The 19,739-nt window shown below is 46.7% G+C and overlaps 7 protein-coding genes across 7 annotated transcripts; 3 read left to right on the forward strand and 4 right to left on the reverse strand.

Moving 5' to 3' along the window:
- Positions 1–260: 260 nt before the first annotated feature.
- LY89DRAFT_710354 (uncharacterized protein) lies at positions 261–3,504 on the reverse strand (the record flags this gene model as incomplete). Its single annotated transcript, XM_018217823.1, has 8 exons — positions 2,876–3,504; positions 2,721–2,786; positions 2,499–2,664; positions 2,282–2,426; positions 1,824–2,184; positions 1,630–1,775; positions 1,498–1,597; positions 261–290 (listed from the first exon to the last, which is right to left on the reverse strand). Exons 1-8 carry the CDS (start codon positions 3,269–3,271, stop codon positions 261–263), a joined length of 1,410 nt encoding a protein of 469 aa, XP_018065619.1. The 5' UTR covers positions 3,272–3,504.
- A 1,031-nt stretch (positions 3,505–4,535) lies between these two features.
- LY89DRAFT_759135 (MFS general substrate transporter) lies at positions 4,536–6,292 on the forward strand (the record flags this gene model as incomplete). The annotated part of the gene is made up of 5 exons (XM_018221456.1): positions 4,536–4,662; positions 4,716–5,167; positions 5,215–5,490; positions 5,544–5,768; positions 5,815–6,292. The coding sequence occupies 5 exons, from the start codon at positions 4,536–4,538 to the stop codon at positions 6,148–6,150; spliced, it is 1,416 nt and encodes a 471-aa protein (XP_018065620.1). The 3' UTR covers positions 6,151–6,292.
- A 528-nt stretch (positions 6,293–6,820) lies between these two features.
- Positions 6,821–8,723, forward strand: LY89DRAFT_594882 (cytochrome P450; the record flags this gene model as incomplete). The annotated part of the gene is made up of 7 exons (XM_018209828.1): positions 6,821–6,989; positions 7,053–7,219; positions 7,278–7,394; positions 7,449–7,585; positions 7,640–7,871; positions 7,930–8,046; positions 8,097–8,723. The coding sequence occupies 7 exons, from the start codon at positions 6,821–6,823 to the stop codon at positions 8,721–8,723; spliced, it is 1,566 nt and encodes a 521-aa protein (XP_018065621.1).
- A 154-nt stretch (positions 8,724–8,877) lies between these two features.
- On the reverse strand, positions 8,878–10,128 carry LY89DRAFT_240890 (uncharacterized protein). The gene is made up of 2 exons (XM_018206111.1): positions 9,448–10,128; positions 8,878–9,396 (listed from the first exon to the last, which is right to left on the reverse strand). Exons 1-2 carry the CDS (start codon positions 9,965–9,967, stop codon positions 9,032–9,034), a joined length of 885 nt encoding a protein of 294 aa, XP_018065622.1. The 5' UTR covers positions 9,968–10,128; the 3' UTR covers positions 8,878–9,031.
- Positions 10,091–12,322, reverse strand: LY89DRAFT_786884 (uncharacterized protein; the record flags this gene model as incomplete). The annotated part of the gene is made up of 4 exons (XM_018223023.1): positions 11,718–12,322; positions 11,595–11,670; positions 10,987–11,392; positions 10,091–10,860 (listed from the first exon to the last, which is right to left on the reverse strand). Exons 1-4 carry the CDS (start codon positions 12,254–12,256, stop codon positions 10,091–10,093), a joined length of 1,791 nt encoding a protein of 596 aa, XP_018065623.1. The 5' UTR covers positions 12,257–12,322.
- Positions 12,323–14,245: 1,923 nt separating this feature from the next.
- LY89DRAFT_739466 (P-loop containing nucleoside triphosphate hydrolase protein) lies at positions 14,246–16,570 on the forward strand (the record flags this gene model as incomplete). Its single annotated transcript, XM_018220465.1, has 5 exons — positions 14,246–14,526; positions 14,666–15,362; positions 15,414–15,819; positions 15,870–16,073; positions 16,128–16,570. The coding sequence occupies 5 exons, from the start codon at positions 14,246–14,248 to the stop codon at positions 16,568–16,570; spliced, it is 2,031 nt and encodes a 676-aa protein (XP_018065624.1).
- Positions 16,571–17,706: 1,136 nt separating this feature from the next.
- LY89DRAFT_700490 (uncharacterized protein) lies at positions 17,707–19,488 on the reverse strand (the record flags this gene model as incomplete). Its single annotated transcript, XM_018217128.1, has 2 exons — positions 17,707–17,729; positions 17,925–19,488. The coding sequence occupies 2 exons, from the start codon at positions 19,486–19,488 to the stop codon at positions 17,707–17,709; spliced, it is 1,587 nt and encodes a 528-aa protein (XP_018065625.1).
- Positions 19,489–19,739: the final 251 nt, after the last annotated feature.

A 19,739-nucleotide genomic window follows, 5' to 3' on the forward strand; every position in this document is an offset into this window, starting at 1 on the left:
TTAGGAGATGCTTGCCACACCCAGATGAGGATTGGCCCTCAGGCGAACAAATGCCACTGATGGCACGAGGTTGGGTGTTTCAAGAACGACTGTTATCACGGAGATTCTTGTGTTTTGCAGCTAACGAGGTACTGTGGGAATGTCTCGAGGACGTGGCTTGTTCATGTTCGACAACCCCGGACAGCTTCAAGCACCGTAGCCAAGCGGACAAACCAACTTTATTGAATTGTCCTCCTATCAAATTCGAATTCGCGAAGATCTCACAGCTTCCGCGAGAGAAGCTTTGGATACTATGGCGTCAATTGGTTGCTCAGTATACCGTGCGCGACCTTACCTTTATTCACGATAAACTACCAGCTCTTGCTGGTTTGGCAAGATATTTCCAGGCTGCTGATGCTGGTAAATACATCCAAGGAATGTGGGTTGAAAGCCTTGAGAAGGACATCTTGTGGCAGAGTTACGGTTACAGTGATGAACAGTCCCGTCCTCGAAAAGCATCATCTTGGTCCTGGGTATCTGCCGCTGATGGTGGCATTGAGTGGAATGAGAACATTACAGGCTCATACTCGAGGGTTATCCGTGTGGTTGACCAAGATTGTGACGATGATCAGATGAATAGCTCTAGCCGAAGATTGCTATCTCTTTGTGCCCCTTTGACGCATATCTCCCTCCATGAAAAAGAGGCCAGCAATGGTATGGAGTGTTACAAGGGATATCGGTGCTGTTCTGTGAACAAATGGACCGTAACCTATGATGGCCCCACAACCTCGGATACCATACCAACAATGCCGAATTCAGATTTAGCATCTGAAGATACTCTCTCAGAATCATCCACTCGAGTTATGTCAGCCATCACTTGTCTCGATGACACAGATCCCGCAGAATTTCTAAAGAACGCTGGCAATCTTTGGACCGATTACAAATTCTGGTCCGACGAAGAGAACCTTTGGCAAATACTCGACAACGTCTTCTTTGTGGAGCTAGGCATTGAGGCTGACCTTACTATTTACGGTTACGTGCCGCTAGAATCTTGTTGGACTGCTGGCTTGATCCTCCGATCTTGCAATCGAGAGCTTGATGGAACAGCAATTTATGAACGTCTTGGCTGGCTCAGGTTCGACACCAAAAAGCCGAGAGCTGACTGGAAACATGTGGGCGCAATCACCAATATCTTGATAGAGTGATTGCGATGGTCGTATTGCGATCTCAGTCGACACTAGATGACCAGAGGAAGGATCATTCGATGGATACATCAATCAGCAATAAATCAATGCACTGGATTGAAGGTCTTTGGAATATCTAATTCGATGCCAAGTACAGATTTCGGGAAAGTCCTACGCCTCTCGCTAGCCTCATTTTCCAAATTCCTCCCCACGAGACTTGTCTGCAACGGATCATGGCGGCTCATCGCTCTTGTCATCTGTCTAGCTTCTCATTCATACGACATGCCGAAAAAGCATTGTGTCTCTACTCTGGTTTATGCACTCCTCCATCCACATTGAAGTTGTGAGCAATACGCTTGATATTTTTACTCCTCTCGCGCGTTGATCGAAACATGAACGGCGAATTTGCGAAACCAGTTGCCCACCCTTTGATCCTCTCTTGCCATATTGCTTCGTTAGGTTTGACGCCTGCTGCTTGAATCTCTTTCCCTCGTCTCTCTCGATGTCAGCCCAGACGCGGAGAAGGTTTTCACCTGCAAACATTCGAACCTGCTCGTCTGTTGCGCCTCGCTCCATCAAGAGCGCTACAAGATCTGGATACTTTGAAACATCCTAAGAACAGTCAACACGCTGATCTGAGGAGAAGATTGGAAAGCACACCTCGAGTCCAATGGGAACAGCTGGAGTGCCGCTAAAGTCGGAACCAACACCAACGTGCTTCCACCCTGCTACTTCAGCAATGTGCATGATGTGGTCAACAACATCGTGGATTGTAGCTTCCTCCGGATGCTTCATGTTCAGGAAGCGATTGACGAAAACGGCCATGACGATACCGCCATTTGCTTTAATCCCTCTCAGTACATCGTCAGGAGCATGGCGAAGGTGTTTTTGGACGGAGTATGCTCCTGAATGAGAGAATATGACCGGTGCTTGTGTAACCGAAAGCACATCTCTCATAGTTTGATGCGAGACATGAGACAGGTCAATCATCATACCAAGCCTATTCATCTCTTTCACATACCTGTGAAATGTGGAGGTTAGCCCATGCTCATTAGAACCTTGGAAAATAGTGAGAATTGTTGGCGGAAACAATCTGCTCCACCAGAATAAATACCTACTCGTGACCGAAGGGTGTCAGTCCCTTGTCTTCCCTTCCTGCTGCAACGGTTGATGCTGCTGTTGCAAACGCATTGTCACAGTTGTGCGTTGTGGTGATGTACCTCGCGCCAAGATCATACATTTGTCGAATTGCGCCGAGCGAATCTAGCAGGTTGGTCAGTATATGTTTAATATTTGGGTGAGAGCTCGAAAATGCTGCGAATAGGTGTTTCTCACTTCCAACTTGATGTCCACCTTCGATTCCGATCATGCTGGCAATTCGACCAGCTTTGTGGGCTTCGCGAGCACATCTTGGAGTGTCACAATATTGGAAAACAGATGGGTATTCCTCGATGAAGCGTCTTGCGATATCGATCTGCTCCAAAGTATCCCGAACAATCCACTATCATCTGTCAGTATAAGTCTCCAGGATGGAATTCATTGAGGTTTAAAACTCACGGTCGGGTCATCGATGCCAACTTCTTCTTCACACTCTACGAACACGCTCCAAAATTGTCCTCCCATCTGCATAGACGAATTTCAGTGTCAGAATGACTTTCGATACGTTTCAAGACCCAAAAGCTGTGCGAACGGTTACTGCAAAGTTCACATACCTGGCCCTTACGCATTCTTTGAACATCTGTGTGCCCAAGCAACTTATCATTGAAATTGAAAGTACCATCACACATCTTGCCATATAGCTCGATTCGGATCAGATGTGGCAAATCGTTGTGGCCGTCTATCAGCGGAGTAGTCGATAATACATGCTTTGTTCGAGCCGTATAATCCAATGGATCGATAGGGGTCTTAGACGGCTGCCACATGGAGAGGGGCAAACTGATCGCCCCAATCGCGAATGCAATAATTGTCAAGGGCCATCTCTTGATCCAAGTCACTGGACGTCCTTGGGGTGGTGATAGGATGACTGCTTGTGACTGTAGTGCAGGTCTAGATGTGTCCATCAGAGGAGGCTTCGCCTGTTCGACCTCAGGTTCTGACTTCACAGGCATTTTCAAGATTCCTAATGCTGGATCTCGAACTTGGAATATCAGGGGATAAGCTGAGTTGAAAGAAGAGCATGAGATACCTCTCGCTCTCTAGGACATCGTATGACTAGCCCCACCAACGCCAATTCGAATCTCGCGATATCCCACTCCTGCATGGAATAGAACAAAGCTCTATTCTCACACCTATAGCACCATTGATTGATAATGCAAGAGGTTGTCCAGAACATATGCGGACATCACTCCAAGGATGGTGATATCCGAGTGGCTTATGCAATACTACTCCACATTCACGTCCTTCGGCAAGATTCCGTACAAAGTCTCCGCAAAACCCAGGCCTAACCCGCAAACCCGGGCCTGAGGCGTTGAGATAAGGTTGTCGGTAGTCTCGCTTGGCGTAGCTTCGCATACAGAAATGGTGCGGAAATGGTGGTTTGTGGTCGCCAGCCCCTGGAAGTCATCCCACTCTCTGGATATAGAGAGACAACCTCCCACTCTCACCTATATTTCACATGCCCTTGCCTGTATCGCCAGGCTGCGCTTTCTGATGTCCACCATACTCTCGGAACTCTCATCCCTGATCCTGCATTCAGTTGTGATCAATCTTGCAGTTGTCCTTGGTGCCGTGTTCCGTCTTGGCTGAACAATGTCCATTTGACTTGACCTGAGAAACAGACGGGCAGGTCCCAGACCGGTAAATGAACATGGAGTTAGGCATGTTTTCTCGGGGTAATGCTCGAAAACTGCATATACGGTGGAGAATAAACCTCTCTCGTGTGTTCAATTTCTGGGTGATGCTTCTCCCTAACCAGAGGCCACAGTGTAAATATTTCCAAGTGCAGACATTCATTCAGTCTCAATGAATGTTGAATTCATTTTTCTGATAGATATTCATTTTTGACTGCCTGTTTGACCTCCTTGTAAAGTGCAATAAGGGGATCGAAATGTCTCCTGTCATGCCGCTTGTCAACTGTCTAAATCAGATCCATTCTTCATCAAAATTTGTGGGCCAGTACCCGCGCCTCTTGATGTCGAAATCATGGAAGATAAGACGCAATATCAAACTGTACCACATTCATGCAGGCACATCTTAAGTTGGCTTCGTCCGCCTGCTCGCTTCCGACACTCTGTCACTGTCGCTGGGATCAATCTTCTGAACCTACTCTTTTCGAATTTTTCCTATCTCAAGTGTCTGAAAACACGAGAAATTCCAAACATCTCCCATTCATCTATTTTTTGATTTGCTTCATTTCGTTTGAGACTGATCAAGATGTCGGAAGCGAGCAAAGAGCTTGCTACGAGCGTGCATTCGCTATCGGAGCCTTCACTCAGCTCGAAGTCCGTTGCGGAAAACAAGCTCGTCTGGAAGTTGGACGTGGTTCTAATGCCTCCTTTGAGTAGGCGAACTTCTTATCTACCCAAAATGAAACCTTCGTTCTGATTTGAACAGTGCTTGCGTACTTCACTCATACCCTCGATCGCGCAAACCTCGGAAATGCAAAAACAGGCGGGCTTGAAGCTGACCTTGGACTTGTTGGAAACCAGTACTCGCTCCTTCTAATTCTGTTCTATATCCCATATGGCATTTTCAATATCCCAGCGACCATGTCTGCGAAGCGCTTCAATCCTGCAGTAGTAATGCCTATCATCATGGGAGCGTGGGGTACATTGGCAATGGCTTTGGCTGCAGCGACAAGTTTTGGAGGAATCTTGACTTGTCGTGTTCTGATGGGAGCAGTGAAGGCTGGATTTCTTCCATGTGCGATGTTCTATTGCTCTTTGTTTTACACCAGGAAAGAGTTGGCTTTGAGAATTTCTGCGTTTGGCATGATGGGATTCATTGCTGGGGCTGTGAGTGGAATCATCGCCTACAGTGTATTCCAGTGGCATAGAGAATTAAAAGTAAGCTCGGATAACCTCTCCAAGTCCACTGATTCTAATCGAAGTAGGGCTGGCAATATTTATTCTTGATCGAAGGAGCACTTACAGTCGGCATTTCCATCTTCAACTTTTTCTGGCTTCCTCGCAGTGTTACTACGTCTCGCTGGTTTACCGAAGAAGAAGCAAAATTATCTCAATCGCGCTTGGATCAAGATACTACTCATGAGAAAGGATTCGTGTGGGCAGATGCCGTCACCGAGTTGAAAGACTGGAAGGTCTGGAGCTTTGGCTTCATGGCTCTCATGTACGGAATCGGCAGTAACAGCAGCTCCAACTTTTTGCCTGTATGTTTGGACTTCTGATTTATTTTCTGATGGTATGCTGATTACCATGCTAGACCATGGTGAAACGTTTGACGGTGGATACCGCGAAAGCAAATCTTTATACAGTTGGTCCAAACTTGACCGCTGCTTTCATTCAATTGAGCACGTCCTGGCTTTCCGATCATTTTCAGCATAGGGCAACTTTCTCTGCAGGTGCACTTCTAGTGTCGCTCATCGGATTTGTACTCCTGGGGACACTTGATCTCGTCCATGAGGTGAAAGTTGGTTACTTCATCACCGTAGACTGTTCCTTTTCTTCTTAATTGAGTCCTATGAGTCAGGTAGTATCTAATTACATTCGGAACTTTTACCCCTGGAATACTAGTGCCAGCGTGGGTAGCAAGCAACACACACACCACGACCGGTCGAGCACTGACTCTCGGGTTACTGTTCATGGGTCAGAACTTCGCGGGTATCATCTCCTCGGCAGTGTTCAGGGCGCAAGATGCCCCTGTTTACAAGCCTGCGTTAGTCACGGTGGCGGTCACGCAAGGAGTATTCATTGTGATTTGCCTCTTGCAGAGACAGTACTATGCAAGAATTAACAAGAAACTTGATAGAGGGGAGATTGGGCATGTTGCTGGGATGGAGCTCAATCCCTCATTTAGGTATGCGCTCTGAAGAAACAGGACACTATTTGGTACTGCTTGGTTGGTAAACAGCTTCTCAGCACACCAAGAAAACATTTTACAGCTGTACATAGTTCCCAGCAACTGTTAATGCATTTCTTATCAGCTAGACGTTTAATGAAAAGAAAACGATCGTACACATATCCTTATGGAGTATGACTTACGTTCTTTGATTTTTCCTTGTATAAGAAGTATTCATAGCGTTAGTGGTCACCCGAGATGTAGCCCATAGTAGGCGCGTAACGAAGCTTTCAGCTGCCAACTCAAAATCGAACAACGCGGCGAAGATGTTTGCTGAATTTTTAAAGTGGGTGTGTTGCCCAAGGTCCAGAATGAGATCCATCCCATCTTTGCTTCTGCAGGATTCCCCCTCGTACGGCCGCTGATTGCTAATTGTTTTCGTATGCTTGGATCCATTTTTACCAACTCGCTTCTCGCTTATCATCATTCAAGGGTTAATAGGTCACGAAATGTTGGCTCGCATGGTGTGATTCGGTTCCTGCCCTACCTTCAACCTAGCATCCAAATACACTTCAGACACACCGGAGTGTTTCTCTATCACGTAAATCTTTCTTCTTTTTATCACGATACCTACCTTCTGAGCACATTTCCTCGGAGACTCAGACTGTAGCTTTGATTTTTATCCCCTTTCCCCTCCAAACATGTCTCTAAATCTGGAGACTCGCGACTTCTTCCTCCTGCCACTTGTGTCCTCAATCTTACTTACAATCGTATACTTCCTTTTCAATGAGATCGCACGATATACAGCTCGAGTCAAGGGTCTCAAAGGGCCTCGCGGGCTCCCAGTCGTAGGAAACCTCCACCAAGCAAGTCAACCCACTTTTACATTTGATATAACAGTCCTAATTCCTTTGAAGCTCCACAATATCTCAGCTGCTGAGCAACATCGTCTCTGGGCAAAGGAATATGGCCCCGTATTTCAAATCCAACTCGGAAACGTTCCAGTCGTGGTCGTAAACTCTGCGGCGGCGGCGAAAAATTTGTTTTTGACGCAGACCTCTGCCCTCAATTCTAGGCCTGTGTTTCATGTCTTTCATAAAGTATGTTGTGTCATCACTAGGACGAGTCTCGAACGGTTCTGATTCAATTGTCTGGTAGATTGTGAGCAAGAATGTGTTAAGTATTGGTACTTCGCCTTGGGATGATAGCTGTAAGCGACGAAGAAAGGCTGCTGCCACGGCCTTAAACCGATCGAAGACTGAAAGTTACTTACCTGTAAGCATTTATAAGAGCTATTGTCAATTTCAGAGAAGCTGACACATGTCAAAGATTCTCAATCTCGAAGTCACGGAATGGATACGGGATCTCTACGAAGAAGGGAATGGGGGTGCTTTAGCCTTTGACCCAACAGACCTCACTCATCGCTTGTCATTGAACTTGAGCCTTACACTCAATTATGGCTTCAGGTAAAGTTGATGTTGACACATAGTCAAAGTCCCAACTGAACTTTCGCTTTACAGAGCGGAGTCGACGAAAGACTTCCAGAATTCACCTCTCTTGCAGGAAGTCGTACATATTGAGACTGAGATTGGGAAATTGAGGTCTACCGGCTCGAACTATAGCAACTACATCCCTGCACTTCGTATCTTGGATCGAATCAAGGAGATTTTGCACATCAGTCCTGGGCCGGCTTATGGAAGAGATATTGGGAAGCGAAGACTTGCGTATATTGCCTTCCTGGCAACATCAAAAGTGACGATACTGATGATGCTACTTTAGGTACTAAAAAGCCCTTCTCGATGAATTAAAGCAAAGAATCTCGAAAGGAACAGATAATGCCTGCATCCAAGGCGGTGTCCTGAAAGATCCTGAAGCCAGCAATTTAACGGAAGAGGAGTTGATCAGCATCAGTTTCAGTATGATGGCTGTAAGTCCTCTATCCAATTCCATAATCGAAAGCTAATCATTGGCCAAAAGGGAGCCGAAACCACAACTCCTACAATAGGCTGGGGAATTTTGTTCCTAGCTCATCATCCCGACATTCAAGCGCAAGCATATAACACCATTGTCTCTGGCATCAATCCTTCCAATCCATTAGCTCCCGGTAGCCCACAAGTAGACTACCTAATGGCTTTCACGAAAGAGATCATGCGTTACTACACACCTCTCCGTCTCGCATTGCCCAAAGCTACCTCTGGTCCAGCTATCTGGGATGGAACAACAATTCCTGCTAATACAATGGTCTTCCTTAACTCATGGTCATGTAACCGAGATCCTATTCCGTTTCCAAATCCAGATGTCTTCAAGCCTGAGAGGTGGATGAAGAAAGAGGGAGGGCAGAGGGAATCATTGAGCCATTACACGTTTGGATATGGTGGAAGGATGTGTGTTGCTAGTCATGTTGCAAATCAGGGTTTGTACATGGCTTTTCTGAATTTGGTTGCGAGATTTGAGTTGTCGCCAGGTGATGGGGTAGAGGATATAAATGAGGGGTGTATTGATCCTATGAAGGGTATCCAGGACGTGAGGGCGACCAGAGCTGGGCCGAAAGGGGTGAAGGTTAGATTTGTGCCTAGAGAAGGAAGGAAGAATATCGAGAAATAGGATGGCTCACGTTCGAATACTAGGGGGAAGAGAGAGTCATTTTGGTTCTATGCTATGATACACTATTTGAGCATATTGAGGTCGTCGGTGGACGCGCACGGAACATGTGATACTGGTAGCAGCGCAACCGTGTTTACAGGGCCGAAGACAATAATCACCGGAACTCAAAAGATAATTGGGGTCGACAGTGTCGTTTCCTAATTCACACCTCAACCGTCGGCAACTTCAGCTTCTAATACCGTCATCAGTTCGACAGCTTCATCGATCGACTTTTGACTTGATTCGATAGCATCCTCTCGTAGCTCCCCTCACCGGCGCTTCCAAAAGCGCCATCGCTCAAGATTAAATCCCCTAGCGCCAGGAAACAAAGGTCCCCCAGCCCAAGGCTTCCCACTGGTAGGCTCATGTGACAAGGCGTTAAGTAAAGACTCTCGCAACAGTCCCCGCCCCCCTCGGATAATCCACTCAGCAGCAACAAGGATACGAGCGTTGGCCACAGCTTTAGGGGTAAACATTTCTTCCGCACTGCGACCTTCCATGCCATTTCGTAATTCCCAGAGGCCAAAGCTGATAAAGTCCTCTCCCAACCTGGCAAGGAAAGAATTCAAGTTGAGCCATTCATCCAAGGTAAATGCTCCTCCATCATCATCGTCGTCAATCTGGAATACGGGACCTTGGTGATGTTAGACCGTGCTCCAAGAGTGCTTCTCGAGAGTCTACATACTGCGGTTCCAATTTTCCCTCATGGTAATTCCAAATCCGGGGTAATCTTTCCAAGTATCGCCAGCTGTGTCTAACAAGCCAACAATCTTGACAAGAACATCTTGGCCACAGTGTCGACAAGGGATGCAGCTGGCAGCGTTTATCAAGACTTTCCATGTCGCAGAAGCAACAGAATCTGCGTCTAATCCTGAATTCCCCTCGGAGGCAAATGTCACCAGGTCCTTGACAAAGCGCTCGGCTTTTTCATCGATGTTGGGATGTAATGAAGAATTTATAGCTGCTTCGAACAAGTTCAGGATGTCGTGTTGCGCATCGCTACTCAACACACTCCGTTCATCGTCTTTAATGGGTTCGAAGTTGAGCGGTTCGGATGACATGGTCGAAGAATATAGTACAAAACGAGACGAAGAAGCGTAATCAGGATAAAAAGATGCCCAGATGGTTGATGTTGGTTGTGAAGTAGTGGAGTGCATATTGGTAATTGCTGCGCCTCGTTTCGCAATGCCCCAAAGACTCGCCATTTTCAGCGGCAGGCGCTTAAAGTTGGTGCAGTACAATCCGAAGCTAGTACCTCACTGTGGATTCCTGAAAACAATGCATTAAGTAGTGAATACCTATCCACAGCACCAAAACAAGCAACTGTCTTATCTCCTCAGTCTGCGACGCACGAGCGTTGTGGAACCTTTCTTTGGCAGAGCGGCCATCGAGAACAATTGATTATCGAGCGCAGCCTCCAATTTCCGGGCCATTGTACTTTCAGGGCCTTGGGTACCAATAGCTACGGCCAAGGCATGTTCGAATCTTGGCTGGGCATACCTCCATTTGTTGTGCCTCTGGTAAGCCATGCCAATAGCTACGAAACAGTCAATCGCACTTGACGGCTCATCTATCTCGAAAGTGGTAGTAATTTCCCTTTCAATGACCTTGAACATGCTCTCGGAGTCATTGTATCGGCCAGCCCGAATGAAATGCTCAACCAGCTCGATCATTTCTTGCAATAAAGAGACATCAGCTGGTACCTTACTTTTCTTCTTCAAGATTGCCAACACACATGACCTCGAATCCTTGAGTGCTAGTCGGAACTGTTCCAGGTTGTCGAGTTCTGTATATAGGTCCAACAGCGCACTACGTGCTTTGACAATCTCGAGAGAGAATCCGCCCTGGTACTTTTCACATTGTTTGATCAAATCAAGAAGTATGGGTTCCGCCTCTTCTTCTCTGGCCCGCACTCGCACTTTGTTCAGCATGAGTTGGAATCCGAGCGACTGGGGCTTGTCCCCAATATCCGACTCGGAGGTACTATCGGTCAAGGAAAGAGAAATAAATGTCCGTTTCTGTGACACCGTCGGACGAGTGTTTTGACCTCCTTCTCGAACTTGATGATCCTTGACTGGAGGATCCTGGAGGTATTCGACTGCACGTAGCAGTAGCTTATAAGCGTCATCGTCCCGCGACCAGGCTTGATATAAGTCCAAGATATGTAATATATGTGCAACGGTTTATGGGTGCTCGGTTCCCCATCTCTTTATCAGATTCTTACCCGCCCTTTCAAGGATTTCATCTGCTTCGTGCATACGAACGTTTTTGGCGTAGAATTCGGCTACTCGGTACGCCAGAGACACCGTTCTCTCATTGGAAGGCGAGATAAGGCTTTCGAATCCTGCCAAGGCTTCAAGAAACTTGTGCTCTGCTTCCTCAAACTTTCCAAGATCATCAAATGCCTCAGCCTCAGTGACCATGTTCTCCGCATCCAATAAAGTGTATCCTTTCCATGTCGATCGAAGATGAAAAAGAGAGGGATCTTGTTCTTCGGCATCGGGTTTTGGCTGTGAGTTGCTCGGCTCAGGTGGACGAGACGGCACGCTTTTGACGTTGACTGGCGTTGCAACCATCTCAAAAGTTGCTGGAGTCGAGTATGATACACCTATTGGGGTAGCAGCTGCAAACTTGTTAATATTTCACCTCATTTGTGAAGAAGGGCTTGGTTCACTTCCCATCCAGAGAAACTATGGCAGATTGGGCCTTCGCCTTCTTCACCAATCCTTGCAATCGCTCAAATGGTACCATGCGATCCTGGTAGGAGAACTCGGTATTTTTGCCCTCAGTTTGTTGTCTCTCTTCTTGTTTCTTGATTATCTAGAGGCTCACTTCCTCGGGTGGGCCATCTTTTCTCAATGTCTTCGAAAATACCCACTCGGAAAACTTGTTCTTGTATTGCTGTTTACTGTAGTATATTAGCACTGTTGTAATCTGATGAAAAACTAAGCTTACGAAGCATCAAAATCAAATTTAGCCTTCATATGATCCTTGATCTTTACTGTAGTCATTTGTTTCTCGATATACAGATTCTCAAGACAATCTTTGTACTTCTTCCACTCATTAGGATGGATCCGTGGGTGAATGCGACCTCGACGGGATGCCTTTCTCCTGGCGGTTGATGGCTCTTCCGTGGATTCTGGAGCCTTTTCACGATCATCCGCCTGCAATATGTTTGCGAAAGAAGGTCCCTTTGAGGCCGTAGGGTTGATGTCACTTATTGTAGCAGAGCTGGTGTTGTGCGCCCAGACATCATCTACAGAATGCTGCACTTGTTTGTCGAACCGATGGTTCAGAGGGATAATCGGATGATAGGATTCTTCATAGACAGATGGCATATCGAATCCGTTGCCGAATTGAGAAGGATATTGAGATCTCTGTCCACCATTGTGTCCGTTGTGCCAAGAACCGAAAGGCGACTTGCCAGCTGGACGACGTGGCGGCTCTGATGGAACCGCCCATTGACTGAAGCTTGTAGAATGAGAAGGATCCATATCGAGGAAGCTGAGTGCACGCAGGTTTTGGCTCCAGCTAGAAAGCGATCGATAGGGATGTCTGTTTGGGGAGACTGAGAGGCTGGAATATACCGATACTCAAGCGGGGCGCAGCCTTCACAACTACCATGCATGAAGCCATGGTGAAGGGAGGCGCAACTGGCGGTGGCGCTACTGGCGTCGATGGACCGCTCCGGGCGCATGAGCGCCATACTGCAGACATCTCAGACAAGGTTGAAGTAGAACCAATCAAACCAAAGTTCTCAAGAGTTTTCGACGGTTCTGACAGGGCAAGTCAAGGCGACCGCCATTTTGATGATCGGCTTCCAAGCAAGGGCCCAGGGGCCTTTGTTTAATGCGCTATTGTGCTTGGTTCAGACTCGTTTTCAAAAGTTCTGAAGTTTATCTCCCGGCCTCGTGGTAAAACCGCCTTGCCCGTTGTTAGTTGAGTCTCTCCCCCTCGTACAGCTCGCTTAATTTAATTAGTTGAAGTTTTGCAAAGTTCGGCAAAGTTCTACTTCGTTTGGAAGAGAAGACTTGACCGAATGCCATCATCTCTAAAGTTCTGGAAAGTTTTGACAAGTGTTTCTTTCACTTCCTTGACGGAACGGTAGTATTTTCGATGGCTAACCAGCCAGCGCTGTGGAGAACTGCAGGCTCGTCATTATTTCAGCGCCTGTTCACGAAGTTCTGGGTTGTTCTGGTAGCAGGATCACGAAACTCCTTTACCCAAGCCTGGCTTTCCTAAGTATAAGAACCCATACCCTCCACCGAAGATAGTCTTCATTATTTCAAATTAGCCGTTTAGATTTGACTTTATGAAATTCTTCCCCATAACCCCGTTTCAATCCAAACGTTTCACCAATCATAATGAATCTTCAATTTCAGAACGCAGAGCGCAGAGAATCAAAACCCAAAGATGCACCTTCACAGAATAGTTTACCTCCTAAATTTGGTCCAGTAAGTATTATTCTCATACACCCACTACAAGATAATTAATTCATACCGGAAGTCTTGCTCCGGCATCAACATTGATCATCATCGCACACCAGCAATTGTTGAACCACGAGTCCAGATGTACCGTCCATGGTCGAGGCCTTTCAATGCCTGCACTGATGGGCCCTGCACCTCGGTCGGAGAACGCAGCCACTGGAGCGGCCAAGAGGCGCCTGCGTCAGGGTGTCCTGCAGCCATCTCTGTCTTGCAAAGAGAACAACTTGGCAAGGCCCAGTCACCAATTATTCCTAGTTCCATGACACCGATGGAGCGATTCACATGCGAGCCGACGGTCTGCCAGCCGTACAATAACGTATTCTCCTACATGCCACCCATCGCTCTTCGACCAAGCTACCCTGACTCTGCAGCCGGCTACATGCCCTCATTTTCCACGGGCGGGATATGTGGCTCCTACACTAGCGCAACCGTGGTAGGGGAGATCCCGAAGGAACAAGGGAGCAATGATGGTGGTGTCTTGTAGCAGTCCTTTTGGTTTCGATCAATCATTTGGGCTTAGAAATGAACTGCGTCGAAGGACAAATGAGCAATGGTGTGGGTTGCGCAAGATGGTGATGAGAGTCGTGAATGTCTATCCGTACGACGTCTTATAGGACATCAATCCGGTTGCCTTGAAGTCGCCAGAACCCTTTTCAGTGACATATCCCATGTGCACATGCCATGAGCGGACTTAATTTTAGAAAATTCTTCTGGTGTCCATCATGACTGCGAGGCTGAAAGTCTTCCGGGGTGGAAAGAGCCGACGCATTTTTGGGGCGCTTAGACATGCGGCATGGCTCAGCTGACAGCCACCAATCTTTGCCTCGCAACAGGCTGTTCCGCATCTGAGCGGCCCGTTGGGCGTCGTTCAGAGAAGGCTGTGGTTATATAGATTGTCCCTGGCATGGGAACGAGAGCCGTCAACAGACAACTTCCTGAACTTTTCAACCTGGCCATTATTTACTTCAGAATTGCCTTTCCAAACTACAATCGTCAATGGAAGAAGACGACTATGAAGATGACGAAGATGACGATGAGCCGGACCAGTCTGCAAGGAATTTCTCTTTCCTTGGATCCTCACTTGATGAAGCCACACACCCGTCAGGCGTTAATTGCGAAATAAAGTTATACGAAGCTAGATACAACCACAAGGGGGAGCGGCCGCGACTCCAAGTTGGCAAGTATCACCGCAAACAACCAGAATTACACCAGGACCACAATTCGGCGCTAGTCTTCACCCGATGGTACAACTATGACAGCGAAGTCGAAACAACAGAGTAACCATGCCCTTTCTTTGTTTCTTCTCTTCTCTCTCTTTCACAAATGCCATGTCTGGGCTTCCGAACAAACTTTCATCCCATTGCCGAAGATTCAGTTCTTGATTCTTTTATGAAAGCAAGCACTAACTTCCTGGAGGCTCGTAATCCGATCATTACACCTCAAAAAGGCACTCAGTAAGGTCATCAAGGAGTACCCGGGAATAAATTTCAAGACGCAAAATATCATCCTTGGCGACCTACCTAAATGCCTTTTTCATTACCGCAAAGAGCTAGAAGCATACGGAGAGACGCTACCTGCAGACTCGGATGCCTTCGAACATCTGGAACTTCTGCTCGAGCACATGTGGCAGCAACTTCAAGTTCCGTATGCTAGCTATAGTAACCTCATGGAATCTACAGTAATCAAGCCTGGTCTAGACTTCTCGGACTTGTGGATGGCGTTTAAACCAGGAGACCTTTTGTACTTGAAGGCGATGGGTTGTCATCGTGTCGTGCAGTTGAAGACCATGATATTGGCTGGCAGCAGAAGTTTTTGGAAAGTATATTTTGTCTATATTGCTGATGATGGAAGACGTGTAGGATACATTAAGAACGAATGCCGAATTGAAAAATACGATGGCTATAGGCCGCTGGTGAATCTCGAGATCTTTCCTCTGCAATACCATCCTGATCAAGCTGGTGTTAAGAAGCATACTATAGCTCGGGGACAAAATATGATGGCACTGAGAGGGGTGAAGTATCGAATGTACGATGGGTTGATCAGAGCCTTCGAGCTTCAGAAGCGGCGCACCGTTGTAGGCGATTCTGATGTGTTGCCATTGCCAGCTACCATGGTATATATCTCAGTACGTCCATTGCTTCATCCGCATGCTGAACTTTCTTAGACCAAGGCTCGAGTTGTGATCGATGCTCAAACCTTTGCCAAGAAAAACCAATACAGCATGCCATTCACAGACGAAACTCTTGGTCGGTTACCAAAATACGCAGAGAGTGACGAATACTTTCTATATGATGAGCAGCTCATGATTTGCGATCACGAGGTAGCTGGTTTCTCTCTGGCGGAGAAACGATGGTGCTGGTTCGATGTCGATAATATCTTCGAAGTGGAATTCAACCTCACAGCTTTCGAAAGGCTACTCCTTCCGCAAGAGCAGAAAGATATGATATATTCCCTAGTCGAAGTTCACACCAACAGCAATCTCGTCTTCGACGATGTAATCAAAGGGAAAGGAAAGGGCATGGTATTCCTGCTACATGGAGTTCCTGGCGTCGGGAAAACGCTTACAGCAGGTATGTTGAACTCAATTCCGACGAGAAGGCGTGAACTGAATCAGCTATAGAAAGTGTTGCAGATCAAACTAAGAGGCCACTTTATACGATCAGCTCTGGAGAGCTCGGTGTTGGTACCAAAGCAGTTGAAGACAACTTGAAAGCAGCGCTCGATCTCGCAACCACTTGGAATGCTATTGTACTCCTTGATGAAGCTGATGTTTTTCTGGAGCAGAGAAGCATGCAGGATCTTGATCGAAACAGCCTCGTATCTAGTGTGTAAGCCCGAAGAATTTGTTCACTGAGAAGAGTCTAACACGATGCTCTAGTCTTTCTGCGGCTAATGGAATATTACGAGGGAATCCTGATTCTCACAACCAATCGAATCGAAGCATTCGATCGCGCATTTAAATCACGAATACACTTGGCCATCAAATACCATGCCTTGTCTCCTGCATACCGTGTAAATTTGTGGCATGCGTTTATCACAAGTACAATTGATGCCGATCGAACGAGCTCAGACAAACTGAAGAATACCTACCCGTGGCTTACGGATACCTACCTAAACGAAATAGGCAGGGAGGATTTGAACGGAAGGCAGATCAAGAATACAGTACGAACCGCGAATGCGCTTGCGGTTAGTGCTAAGGTACCACTTTCACCTAAGCATATAGAAACAGCGTTAAAAGCGATGCGAATGTTTGAGTCTGATTTTGCGGAGAGTCATCATGAGGCAGAGGAACCATCGAACAAGCGACGAAGGGTCGGGTAGAACAGATTTTCAAGACTCTGACTAGAAATCTATGTACATTGCATACTGCGTCTGTATTCTAGATACAGATTTTTGCTCAACGAGTAGATGTACTTGTCCGAGTGGATGACTTTGAGCTTGATCTCGCTATTGATGTTGGCTTGACAGAAGGCTTCATAATTGAGACAAGTTGCGATGTCGACGTAGACTTGCTCGAAAGCATACTAGTACTCGTAGCCTTCTTGCTCGGCGTCCGATGGTGTTTGGAAGGCGGCAAGGAGGGAGTTGTTGCCGCTGGGGAAGAGAGAGTAAGGGGTAATGGAGGAGCAAGTCCAGAGTAATGGTACAATTGAAGAGTTGGTGGATATAATCCCAAGAGTTCCGCCGCAACCGCCTGGAAGAGTGGCAGCGTGGTTGACCAAACTCAAAATGAAGAAATAGCAAGTCAACAGTTGCATTGTGAAGAATGTTTGTTATTTCCGATCCAAGACTGTGTTGCCCTTGAAGATCTTATGTACTGTGCAGGGCTGTGAATCTTCCAGGAAAAGTGTCTGAGACATTTCCGCAAGCTATTGTTGTGGTGAGCAAATTTGGATGTTGTGGCTGAAGCCTTCAACCAATTTGGAATAGTGGTGACATTCGCAAACAAAATCGTCACCAGGCCTGACTTAATGACAACATTAGGGGGGTGTCTTTGGTATGAGGAATCATTGTAATGCTTGCAAGAGATCCAGGCTTCCATTTAGAAGAACGCCACAGTCAGCCGCATCACGCCACTTTTTAGGCACTTGAGGATATACTTCAGCTGTGGCGCAGAAAGAAAGGAAAACGGAGAGTATGACCCTATAGCAACACCATGTGGATCTCGCAGTTCTACTTGAAATGTAAGATTCAACGCGTACAAAATGCTCCCCAATATCTGGGCAGAATTCGGCACATTTCAGGACATTCAGGATCAGGAACAATCGAAGAGCCGCCGTGGATTCGCTGCGGATGATCGTCAAGCGTGAAGTGACATAGGGGATATACTATGGAACTGAGATTCTTCTTAGTACACATCTTTTGTATTTTATGAAAAATATGAAAAGAAATACTAGAATGGTTATTCTTTTCAGAATTTATTACTTCCTATACTTGAGCATATTTGTGAGATATAATTAATAGCTGGTCATAGGTTGAACTTGTTTTATATCATCAATACTCCATATACTTGCAAATTAGTGAACTCAAGCAAGTCTTCGCTTGTAGAACTCAATAATTACCTACTAGCTCTAAATATATGTTCTCCCTTTCTGTATTCCATTATTCCTCCGCGAGCGCCGATTAATCGTATACTCTATGCGCCCAGTTGGTGAAACTCGCTGACTCCCTTCACCATCGTTGATATCATCGACGACAGAAATGTTGAGTTTGACAGGCCTTTTAAGCTCACCTGATAATCCCGCCCCCGAGAGCAAGTGCAGACAGTTACTGTCAATGCCAGATAACACCGCCACAAGCCCAAACCCTTTGCCGATCGGCGAAGAGTAGAACAATGTAGTCGAGAGGAACATGAATAGGGTCAAGACGGGCTGGAAGGCAAGTAGAAAATACAGCATCCAAGTCGCATTAAGAGTTGTAGTAGTCGATGTGATATACTCGTGAGTAGGTGGGTAATTGAGCTCAGAATCAAATTGACCTTCCTGCGTCTGTCCTGGCACCATAAAGGCAAGCCGAGCCCAGTAAGAGGTGGCGATAGCAGTTACGAAGGCAGGTAAACGCCATGCAGACTGATTGCGCTCCACGCTATAGGAGGTAAGAGCATGAGCAAGAACAGGTAAGGCGTCCAGAGGGAAGGGCACATTGCTATATTGCGAGAGAGGGCCTTGGTTTGTTTCTATCCCAGTGCATGAACCTTCTAGCAAGGTAATAGCGGTGCGGTTGATTTGCCACTTGCCTGCGCATATCTCACGCCGAATATTGAACATGAGAGCAACTGATCTAAAAGCCACAGCATCAGGGGAAGAGAGGTCGTTGAAGAAGCCAACCCAGAAGAGGGTGCTGTTGTAAGAGCCTATTAAGCAGTATGCCCCATCATAATCGTTCGGAATACCAGGCAAGAAACCGAGTGCGTTCCCATTAAACAATTCGAAGGAGGAAAGGCCTCCCATGCTTCCGCTCCAACTTGAATCCATAGTCTCCTGCCAAAACGAGTCGTTGCTCCTGTAGGCCTCAGTAAGGGTGTTGTACCTGGCGACGGTCGCATTTACCGTTGCAGAGATATTCCAGAAGTCGGCTCCGTTCAAATTCTGTTGTATTGAAAGAACATAGTCCGGCAAAGGCATATCAAGTAAAGCAGCTGATCCGTTGTCAAGTAAGAGAGTGTTGTACCCGTAAGCTATTGGCAAGGATTCAAACGGCAGTGGAACTGAATCATTTGAAGACGCAGCCATGAAGGGTACATTCGCGTCAATGGCGAAATAGACGGAATTGTTCATGGTGGTGAAATCGCCAAGAGGAGGTACGGCAAGCCCGTAGCGTCCTGGGAATTTACCGCCAATGACTGCGCTGCTGGTTCCGCCGGTGAATCTCTTGTATCCAACACTCAACCCTAGCGGTAAGAGTATGAATGATAGTATGGTGATTCTCCAAAAGTACCCAATCTCAGAGAGCGATATCGAGTTCCTTAAGATGGCATCGTAATTCTGCAAGCTCGAACCGCCCCAACGTAATTCAGATATGAGGAATAGCGTGGGTGCGATTCTTTTCAGAGAAAGGTTCATCAAACTCAACAAGAACCCAATGATGATGATTTGCCGCTCAAATTTTAGTTGCCATGAGAGAGTCAAACTTGGCGTAACGACGCATATCGAAGCAGCGAGGCATAAAAATGATGCCAGAACAACGCAAATATCGGTCTTGTCCCAAGATGATTTGCCTTGTGGGTTCCCTAGACACATGTCCTCAATCCGCGCATGTTCCCCGCCCTCTGCAATAACAGGTGTGTTGGGATACGGCTCAAGTGCAGTAGCCTGACGAGACTCGTCGATACGTTTGTAGTTCATCGATACTTTGGCCGGGAAAGACATTACGCAAACTATCACCGACTGCTGAGATAGCAGCGAATCGACACTGGCTTGATTATTCGTGATGAATTACTGCTTTCCGCTTAATGTGTGTGAAATTTGGATGCAGCCTCATGCTCGCAGAA

This window comes from Mollisia scopiformis, assembly GCF_001500285.1.
Source record: "Mollisia scopiformis unplaced genomic scaffold LY89scaffold_24, whole genome shotgun sequence".
NCBI classification, from domain to species: domain Eukaryota; kingdom Fungi; phylum Ascomycota; class Leotiomycetes; order Helotiales; family Mollisiaceae; genus Mollisia; species Mollisia scopiformis.